The 10,814-nt window shown below is 40.7% G+C and overlaps 1 protein-coding gene across 1 annotated transcript; it reads left to right on the plus strand.

Moving 5' to 3' along the window:
* Positions 1 to 653: 653 nt before the first annotated feature.
* LOC105709166 (tripartite motif-containing protein 43-like) lies at positions 654 to 10,116 on the plus strand. Its single transcript, XM_012440996.2, has 7 exons — positions 654 to 1,103; positions 3,260 to 3,674; positions 4,274 to 4,369; positions 6,493 to 6,723; positions 7,681 to 7,703; positions 8,238 to 8,335; positions 9,437 to 10,116. The coding sequence occupies exons 2-7, from the start codon at positions 3,264 to 3,266 to the stop codon at positions 9,928 to 9,930; spliced, it is 1,353 nt and encodes a 450-aa protein (XP_012296419.2). The 5' UTR covers positions 654 to 1,103; positions 3,260 to 3,263; the 3' UTR covers positions 9,931 to 10,116.
* Positions 10,117 to 10,814: the final 698 nt, after the last annotated feature.

A 10,814-nucleotide genomic window follows, 5' to 3' on the forward strand; every position in this document is an offset into this window, starting at 1 on the left:
ATTAAATCCCTTTAATTTTTTTCTATATTTGTTAAAGTAATCAAATTCCATTTACACTTTTTTATTCTTTCTGCTTACTTTATATTTTGTCATAAATGTCTTCTTATATTGTATTTCTAATCATCAATTTTTATTTTTTATATTTCTTTATTGATTTATGTTTTTTTGGAGACAGAATCTCACTATGTCACCTAGGCTGGATTGCAGTGGCACGATCTCGCCTCACTGCAACCTCCACCTCCCAGGCACGAGCGATCCTCCTGTCTCAGCCTTCATAGTAGCTGGGACTACAGGTGCCTGCCACCGCACCTGGCTAGAGGCTTCTAGACTTTCTCCCTGTTCCCCTTGAGCTGGGATGAGCAGTGCCAGGTAATATAAGAGGGAATCGTATGTCCCGCGGCTGCTGAGAGGCCCTTGGAAGACTTCATCTGGAGAACGAGGAGCAGGAGAAATAACCCTTCTGCAGTGGGGAGGCCAGGAGTGTCCTTAGATTAAATTCTTACATTACAATAAAAGTGAATTGCTGGGGGCTGTGGCTCAGGCTGTAATCCCAGCACTTTTGTAAGCCAAAGCAGGTGGATCACTTGAGGTCAGGAATTCCAGATAAATCTAGCCAACACGGTGAAACCCCCTTTCTACTAAAACCGCAACAACAACAACAAAAAATTAACCAGGCCTGGCAGCGGGCACCTGTAATCCCAGCTACTTGGGAGGCTGAGGCAGGAGAATTGCTTGAACTTCAGAGGCAGAGGTTTCAGTGAGCTGCGATAGCTTCGCTGCACTCCAGCCTGGTTGACACAGTGAAACTTCATTTAAAAAAAAAACAAAAAACCTTTTGTTTGGAAGAAACTTAATCAACTATGTTAACACCCACCTATGGCCCCTGAAATCCAATCAGAGGAAAGGGGTGTGGTCTTCAGAGATGTATAAAAGGACGCTTCAGGCGCCAAGCTCATTCTTCTCCAGCACCCAGAGCGTGGCTTTGCAACTGGCCTTGGAGACTTCCGAAAGCTACCGCCACTGCACTGTGAGACCCTGATCCCTGAGCTGACTTCATCTTATTGGACAGCAAGCTTTGGTGAGAACGTAGATCTATTTCTGAGGTAAGTGTATGCTTTCCAGAGTAGGAGCTGCTATTAGGTTACAAACCAAAACAAAGAAAATTTGGGGACTTTATCTGCAAACTTAGATTTTTTTTAGATGAAATGATGTCATTTTCTGAGTTTTAAAACACCTCCATAGGCCGGGCGCGATGACTCACGCCTGTAATCCCAGCACTTTGGGAGGCCGAGGCGGGTGGATCACGAGGTCAAGAGATCGAGACCATCCTGGTCAACATGGTGAAACCCCGTCTCTACTAAAAATACAAAAAATTAGCTGGGCACGGTGGCGCGTGCCTGTAATCCCAGCTACTCAGGAGGCTGAGGCAGGAGAATTGCCTGAACCCAGGAGGCGGAGGTTGCGGTGGGCCGGGATCGCACCATTGCACTCCAGCCTGGGTAACAAGAGCGAAACTTCGTCTCAAAAAAAAAAAAAAAAAAAAAGCTCCATTTATTTTTTTAAATGATTTTAAACATAATCCATAGGTTTACAAGCTCCATTTAACCTATTTACAAATTGAAAATTTTTGTCATCTGTCTTGCTGCATGATCCTCAAATTAATGTTATGATTAATTTTTTACTGAATGTATTTCTTAATTGTTTTATAGATTATAAGCACTTTGCAGTAGTTTCCAAATATCTAGTAATTCTTTAATCTCTGTAGACTCTGTAAATGTGTTAGGGGTATTGTAATCTATGTGTATAAATGTGTTACATTCTACTCTACTAGTGATAATGTGCCTATGTTGCAATGTATGGCTATACATAGGTAGAGTACATTGAATGATTTGGGCAAACACTTTTTTCTAAAACATGGTAAAAGTCTCTTCAGAAACCTCAGTTACTCTGCTGAAGAAAGCCAGAAATGAGTATTCATGCAGAAAAGTCTTACTGGCAATTGTAGAAATATCAGAAATAGAGGCTTTCTGTATTTATATGGTGTAGAAACCAGGATTTTAGATTTTTCCTTTCCTTGTTTCTTTGTTTATTTTAGACTGGGACACACAGGCTGGAGTGCAGTGGTGGAAATAAGGCCCACTACTGCCTCTACTTCCTACCTCAAGCAATTCTTCAGCCTCATCCCCCAAAGTAGTTGGGACTATAGGCATGGGCCAGCATGCTGGGCTAATTATATATGTATATATAATCTATATAATATGTGTGTGTGTGTGTGTGTATTTTTAGAGACAGGCTGATCTAGACACTTTGCCATCATGTTGCCCAGTCTAGAACTCCTGAGCTCAAAATATCTGCCTGACTTGGCCTCCCAAAATGCTGGGATTACAGGTTTGAGCTACCTCGCCTGGCCTAGGTTTTTTTATTCCTTTCATTTAAAACTCTGCCTTATTGTCTAGTGCTTATTATTAACGCATGATACTTAGTATTTTTCTGACTGTGTGAAAGAGTAATGGCGATGCTTCCAAAGAGCTTAGAAAATATTTCTATCCTCTGTGTACACGTCTACATTTTATCAACATATCCCCAAATTAACAGACAGTCCAGGAATAGTAAACACCCCAGAGAGTTTTTATTGATTGAATGAACTCAGCAGCCTAGTAAAACAATGATTGTTTGTTCTACCTTGGAGAAGTACATTTACCTTGATTTGTTTTTTTTGCCTTGGAGAGTAAAGGCTGGCTTTGTCTGATTTTGGTCAAAGGATGAGCTCTGCTCTAACATTTTCAAGCAGGGGCCCTCTGGAAAACTCTGATGGATCCTTGTTACAGTTAAATCAAACAATGAGAGTAGAAGAAGTTAGTTTCCCTTCTCCAAACCACGTCACTGGGAATTCAGAGTGTGACTGAGTTTCAGACCATTTAAGACTCACCCCTTGAGTTTATAGCTTGATGAAATCCTAGAAGCCCAAGCAACTTGGTGGACACTAACACCTCAAAAAATCTGACATTCTTCTATGCAAAAAAGTAGGGCTTGGAAAGCCGGTTGTGTGTTGATTGGAGAACAATCACATTTTTCTACAGAGGCAGATGTCTCTTAGTGCCATAGTTTTCTATTTCTCCTATTGCTGTCATTGCAAATGAAAGCCTATTCTTCTCTAGAAAAAAAATTATGTTATTCAATCACAAACTGATTCAAACTTTGCTTGGATCTTTGTCTCTCCAGGGTAGAAGCTTAAATTCTTGTGGTTTTCTTCCCTTAGGAAAATGGACTCAGACTTCCCACAGGCCTTCCAGAAGGAACTCACCTGTGTCATCTGCCTGAACTACCTGGTAGACCCTGTCACCATAGGCTGTGGGCACAGCTTCTGTAGACCCTGTCTCTGCCTTTCCTGGGAAGGAGCCCGAAGACCTGCCAACTGCCCTACATGCAGGGAACCATCACACCAAAAGGATTTCAAAACTAACATTTTTCTGAAGAACTTAGTGACGATTGCCAGGAGAGCCAGTCTCTGGCAATTCCTGAGCTCTGAGAAACAAGTATGTGGAACCCATAGGGAAACAAAGAAGATGTTCTGTGGCACAGACAAGAGTCTGCTCTGCTCGCTGTGCTCTAACTCTCAGGAGCACGAGGCTCACAAACACTGTCCCATTGAAGGGGCAGCTGAGGAACACCGGGTAAGAGACAGTGCTGGGATCTCCTGAAAACTGGAGGGTGGCAGAGTTCAAGAGACGAGAAGGGAGATGAGAATCACTGTGGTGATCACTCCATTCTTTACTGAGTGCCAGGTGCTTTTGGAGGTACCGATGATGAAATTTTGAATTCAATATGCAACTATACCTGCCTTCATGGAGCCTGCACCCAAAAAGAGGGTGATTAAGTAAATGTCACTATTACTTTGACTCTACAGTATAAACGCTAAAGGCATTGAAAAGCTACCAAAACTACAAGAACAAAGAAAATACATTTGGAAATGTACTTAATATTACTGGACAAATGACAAAAGCAGGAGGCTAGCATAGTGGGTTCTGAAGAAGGGTGTTTCACTGATCATTAGCTAGGTTACAAGAAGTCTTCACTCACCAGTTCCCTAAACTGTCATACATTCTGAAACCTCAGATTTGAAAAATACTGAGGATGAGCAGTGATAAAACTTGTTTTATTTTCCTCCCTCTAGTCTGTTCATACATTATAGCCCTTGCCTGCGTATCTCACTGAGAGTGTGGAATCTATGGTATTTGATTTTCTGTTGTTCACCCTCATAATTCTTTTGCAGGAGAAGCTCTTAAAGCAAATGAGGATTTTATGGGAAAAGATTCAAGAAAATCAGAGAAATCTAAGTGAGGAGGGAAAAACAAGCATCCTCTGGAGTGTAAGTATGAGATCGTGTGTCTTCAGGGCATATTTGAGACAGGCACGCTGAGAACATTTATATTAGCAACTTGCATTGAAATTCTCATATGCCAGATTTTGTCATGTGTTTAATTAGAGCCTGGAAAACAACCTGACTGTTGAATATAACAATTGTTCAGGTGTTCTGGAAGTGTTTTTCAGATAAGTAAAAAATATATATATATAAATTCTGAGAGGCAAATGTGTACTTAAAATTAATAGATATTTCAGACAGAGGTTTCTGTATGAGATGAATTATGTAATATTGATTAAATAATATGTAATTGAGAAATAAAGGCATTTAGCAGTGAATATGATGTTGCTCCTAGGGAAAAAAGTAGGTGGGAACAGTAATTTAAGAAATATGCCTGTGCTGGTGAAATCTGATAGCAAAGGGTCCAGACCATGATGCCTGTTTGAGTAGGAGAAAATGTAACATGATGAAAAGCTGAGGAGAAGGGACAAAAATGACTGGGGGAGTGAGAGAATATGATGTCAATATTGGGAGGAGAAACACAATGGAATGGGGATTCATGTTCTTAGAATGGTGGGGCAAGGCTGTGGCTTTAGCAGAAGGAGAGAGGAGACAGAGCAAAGGTAGTCAGTTTCAGAGATGAAGTTAAAATGTTTACTAAGATCTTCTTTGTGTGATGGCTTCTGACCCTGATTATAATATACTGATGGCTTCTGACCCTGATTATAATATACTGACAATATTTCTACTAAGAGTGACTGTTTAGGCTGTGAAGTACAAAGATTTGAGACCACAGACTAATTGAGTAACAAATATATTTATTGCTGATGATAATTTAACAATCAATGATAAATTTTAGTTGTTTTCTAGTGGTATTTCAGATTTGAGAGGACATATATTTAAACATTTAAATCTAAAGGGCTTTTATGCAGGTGTTCAAGAATTGATGAATTATAAACATTTTGAAGGAAGGTCTTTTTTTTATTGTACTTTAGGTTCTGGGTTACATGTGCAGATCATGCAAGATTGTTGCATAGGTACATTCATAGCAAGGTGGTTTGTTGCCACCATCCCCCCATCACCTATAACTGACATTTCTCCCCACGTTATCCCTCCTACCTTCCCTCCCACTATCCCTCCCCTAGCCCCCACAACAGACCTCAGTATGTGACACTCCTCTCTCTGTGTCCACATGTTCTCATTGTTCAACATCTGCCTATGAGTGAGAACATGTGGTGTTTGACTCTCTGTTCTTGTGTCAGTTTTTTGAGAATGATGGTTTCCAGGTTCATCCATGTCCCAACAAAGGACACAAACTCATCATTTTTTATAGCTGCATAGTATTCCATTGTGTATATGTGCTACATTTTCTTTGTCCAGTCTATCATCAGTGGGCATTTGGGTTGGTTTCAGGTCTTTGCTATTGTACACAGGGCTGCAATGAACACATGTGTGCATGTGTCTTTACAATAGAATGATTTCTAGTCCTTTGGGTATATACCCAGTTATGGAATTGCTGAGTCAAGTGGAATTTCTATTTCTAGATCTTTGAGAAATTGCCACACTGTCTTCCACAATGGTTGAACTAACTTACACTCCCACCAACAGTGTAAAAGTGTTCCTATTTCTCCACATCCTCTCCAGCATCTGTCGTCTCCTGATTTTTTAATGATCGCCATTCTAACTGGTGATAGATGGTATCTCAATGTGGTTTTGGTTTGCATTTCTCTAATGCCCAGTGATGATGAGCATTCTTCATATGTTTGTTGGCTGCACATATATCTTCTTTTGAAAAGTGTCTGTTCATACCCTTTGCCCAGTTTTGGATGGGTTTGTTTGTTTTTTCCTGTAAATCTGTTTTAGTTCTTTGTAGATTCTGGGTATTTGCCCTTTGTCAGATGGGCAGACTGTGGATATCGCTCTGGTTCTGTGTCTCACTTGGTGGGGGCTGCACTCTGGAGAAACTTCCTTTCGACCATCTTGCTCTCCCCTAAGGAAGATCTTTTTAACTCATCATAGTGTTTGTAAAGAATGAAAATTAAATGAAGGAAAGGTCAGGATGAATTTGTGGGTTCTGTGAGGTGGAAGTAGACCTGGGTATGTAACCTACAAAATCCATGTCCCTCCAGGCCTATGCACTTCTCCGTGCGCAGATGATCAGGATTGAGTATAGGAAGCTGCATCCAGTTCTCTATAAGGAAGAAAAACAACATTTAGAGAGACTGTACGAGGAACACCAAGAGATATTTCCACAACTCCAGAGAAGTTGCATCAACATGTATCAAAAGAAGATACACTTGAAAGAAATGTATCGGGAACTAATGGAAATGTGTCATAAACCAGATGTGGAGCTGCTCCAGGTAAGAACTGAGGATGTCCCTTGAGACACTTTGTATTAGCTGACATTTGCCTTTCATTGGGTACCAAAGACATACTTCTTTATCTCCTGTATTGATGGTGAGAGACATTCCCACCTGGTTATAGAGATAACTACAACTCCTAACCTAATTATGGAAACAAAGCTTTATGGAGCTGTGCAAATAGATTTCCACAGAACATTTTCTACCTCAAGCTTTCTTCTCCAATTAATTTCATTAAAACCCTGGAAGAAAAAAATTTCATGTGAAAATAATATTTTTGTCTCCATTGGATAATATGTAGAAATTATGAAGAAACTACCATTTCCGTCTTCCTTTGAAATGCCCTTGACTTGAGCCACATTACCCCTCAGGGACTAGCCCTGAAAAAGACCACATTGTAGACAGCTGCAGCAATGCGCAGTCACTACTCACGCCTTTCTCTCTCACTCAAATCCAGGGTCCTGAATTTATCAAAAATAGATTCTGTCAATTGGTCTGACTGGTATAAATGTGAGAGATGAGAATACACTTTAAAAGAGCTGCAGTGATAGTATGTAGTACTTCAAAGTTTTCAAAACCTAAAGACTAGACGGGCAGAATAACAGCTTGTTCGTTCATTTGTTTCCTGTTTTGAGACAGAGTGTGGTTCTGTCACCCAGGCTGAAGTGCAGTGGCCCAAACTCAATCACTGCAACCTCCACCTCCTGTGTTCCAGTGATTCTCCTGCCACACCCCCCTCAGTAGCTGGGACTGCAGGCAGGCACCATGACACCCAGCTAATTTTTTTGTATTTTTAGCAGAGATGGGGTTTTGCCATGTTGGCCAGGCAAGTCTGGAACTCCTGACCTCAGGTGATCCATTCACCTTGGCCTCCCAAAGTGCTGGAAAAACAGATATGAGCCACTACACCCGGCCAGAATAACAACCTTTTAAAGAAGTATTTTTTTCTCTTTACAGGACTTGGGAGACGTCATGGCAAGGTATGTTTTTGGCCATGATTGCGAGCTGCAGCACAAGGCATGCTATGAAGAACATCAAGCTGTTTTCAACAAAGTGAAAACACAATTTGTTAACAAGATAATGTGTCAGTGTGATTGTGTGTGTATGTGTTTGTGCTCAGGTGTTTGTGTGTTATGTTGAATATGTTTTCTTATGCCCTGTATCAGATTTTAATCTTTTCTTACTTTCCCAAGTGACTCAGGGGGTAATGTTTTGAAGAGTTCAAAGCAGAAGTTACTAGGATACAGTTGCCTAATTTTAAGATTCAGAATCATAATTAGAATCAAACTATTTAGTGGTGGATAGGGAGAGAGGCAATTATCTTTCAGTGGAAGTAGGTTAGAAACGGAGTGAATCCTTAGAAAGATTCCCTAAGAGACCCACAAACCCATCCTAGGATTGTGGAGTTACGTTACAATATCAGAATCGGGTTTGAATGAAGCATTTCCTGTTGGAATCTCTTTCTGAAACACAGACACCAGAAAGGTTAATCAACTGCACCTGCTTCCTTGCAGGAGTGAGTCCGTGCTGCTGCACATGCCCCAGCCTGTGAATCCAGCATTCACTGCAGGGCCCATCACTGGCCTGGTGCACAGGCTTAACCGCTTCCGAGGTGAGTGTCGCCCTCTTTCTGGGACCAACATGTAATGTCTTCAAGTATGGTTTCTGTGGGCAGTTTTCCTAGTGTAATGATATTTCATCTGGAAGAAAATAGTCTGTGAATAGGTCTTTGTATTTATAGTTTCACTATCATCAAACAGACTAAACTAAAAGCTGGTAAAATGTAATAAGAATCAGCCATATAAAAAATTACTTAGGAAAACATAAAACATGCAGAATGGCTCCTTAGGACTTAGAAACATTCTCTGACAGTATTTCATGTGTACAAGTATTACATGAGGTATACAGAACTGAGTTAATTCAGGACATTTCAACTTCAAATTAAGTGCTGTTAATGATTGTGATTTGGTGACTGTGTTTATTTTTTAAGTACATTTCAGATGAAGTTTCATAGCATTTATAATTTTAATCATGTGCATTTTCATCAACCAAAACATACACGAGTAACTTAAATAACAATGCAAATCCAAGGATCTGTGAACAATAGGAAAGTGATTTAGTGGCTCATGAGCCCTTAGATAGAACTCCAGGTTAGATCATGATCAATCAGGCAGATAAAAGAAGTCTGTGCCAAAATCCGACATGAAAGTCAGATAATTCTTGCAAGGAATTTGCACTTTTCAGAAGATGGATTCAGATTTTCTCTTTAAGTGTGAATTTGCTTACTTAAGTGGCAGATCATATTTCTGGCAAAGTGATAACTTATTTAGGTGTAAGAATGGCTCCCCACCTCACCTCCTGTCCCCAGCCTCCTGCTCTGCCCTGACAGGGAAGAGGCAATGGACATAAATTTTATTGCTACGGACTTGGCTGCAGTGCAAGAGCTTCCAGTTTTTCAGCTGTTATAAAAAGTAGCTGACTAGACGTAGGCATGACAATCCTCCCCTTATATTTTTGAGTTTATAGAAGTTGTGGTCATTGTAGTTTAACCATGTGCTTGAGCAGATATCCTAACACCCTCTGATTCCAACATATTTCCAGACAAAAGTTGCCTTTTAATCTTGACCTGTGTCTTGTAGTGAGAGTCTCTTTCTTGTCTGAACCTAAGAATGTATAAACTGCTTTTCACTGGAACATTCTCTTTTTTGTACAGTGGAAATTTCCTTCAATTATGAAGTAAGCAATCACAATATCAGCCTGTTCGAGGATGTGAGAAGTTGGATGTTGAGACCTGAACAGGAAGGTGGATGTTTGAATTCTGACACACCTGACTATTTTGCTGCATGGGGAGTCCGGGGCTTCTCCTCGGGGAAGCACTACTGGGAGCTGGATGTGGACGACTCTTGGGACTGGGCTCTGGGAGTCTGTGAGGACTCCCGGATAAGGAAGAATGGCACCATGATTACACCTGAGGACATATTTCTTCTTTTATGTGTGAAGGTGGATCATCATTTCTGTCTCTTGACCAGCTCTCCAATGCTTCTTCACTATGTAGAGAAACCTCTGGGCCGGGTTGGTGTGTTTCTGGATTTTGAAAGTGGAAGTGTGAGTTTTTTGAATGTCGCCAAGAATTCCCTCATATGGCGTTACCCAGCTGGCTCCTTACATTTCCCTGTCAGGCCTTTCTTTTGCACTGGCCACAGATGATCAGGATGAAGAAAGCTGACTGTTTGGGAACTGCATGTACAAGGGAGCCCTTCACTGTTGAAGCAAAGGAATCATACTGTTCAGGCTTTTTTTCTGTTTTAGTGTCACCTCACTTTATTAAGGTTAAATAAAAAAATATGTAAAATGCTAAATGTTTTTGTACACTTTCTTACAATTAAAATAATCCCTTATGGCCCATTACCTAAAATGTATATTGTGATTTTCAACTGCTTTGTGAATTTATTGATGGAATTCTGGAAATATGAGGGTGTGTGATTCAGGCTGAATGATCTCATGCAGGAATACAATTTGCACATCATGGACAGACAGGATTTTGTACAATGCATTTGCAAGTGTGAGAGCTCCCTTCTATTGATAGAGTAAATTCTACATCTCATCACTTTAGGGGGAACATTTATTTTACACCTATATTGTCACTGAATCTTTAGGCAAAAATAGGGATTTAACAGGCATGTGTCCTATGGTGACAAAAACATATTCTGAGAAATGCATTATTAAGTAATTTTTACAGTGTGTGAACATCAGAGTGAACTTACAAAAACCTAGATAGAATAACCATCTGCAGACATGAGCCAAACGGTTCAGCCTATTGCTTCTTTGAGAACTTGCTAGCAATGCCCAAGCAAGAACCCAAAGGGTTTAACCCACACTGATTTCTGTAGCTGTTTAATAAAGCAAACAGTGGGAGGGAAGATCCAAGATGGCCGGTTAGGAGCAGCTCAGGATTGCAGCTGCCAGTGAAAGCGCAGAGCATGAGTGGACGCTGCATTTCTAGATGGATTTTTATTACCCACAGAGCAGGAGATTCCCAGGTGGAGGAGCCCCACGTGTCACCAGTGTGGCTGTTTTGGCCGGCATGGTGG

Source organism: Aotus nancymaae, unplaced genomic scaffold, assembly GCF_030222135.1.
Source record: "Aotus nancymaae isolate 86718 unplaced genomic scaffold, 86718_ANA_hifiasm-v0.15.2.pri h1tg000033l, whole genome shotgun sequence".
Lineage (NCBI taxonomy): Eukaryota > Metazoa > Chordata > Mammalia > Primates > Aotidae > Aotus > Aotus nancymaae.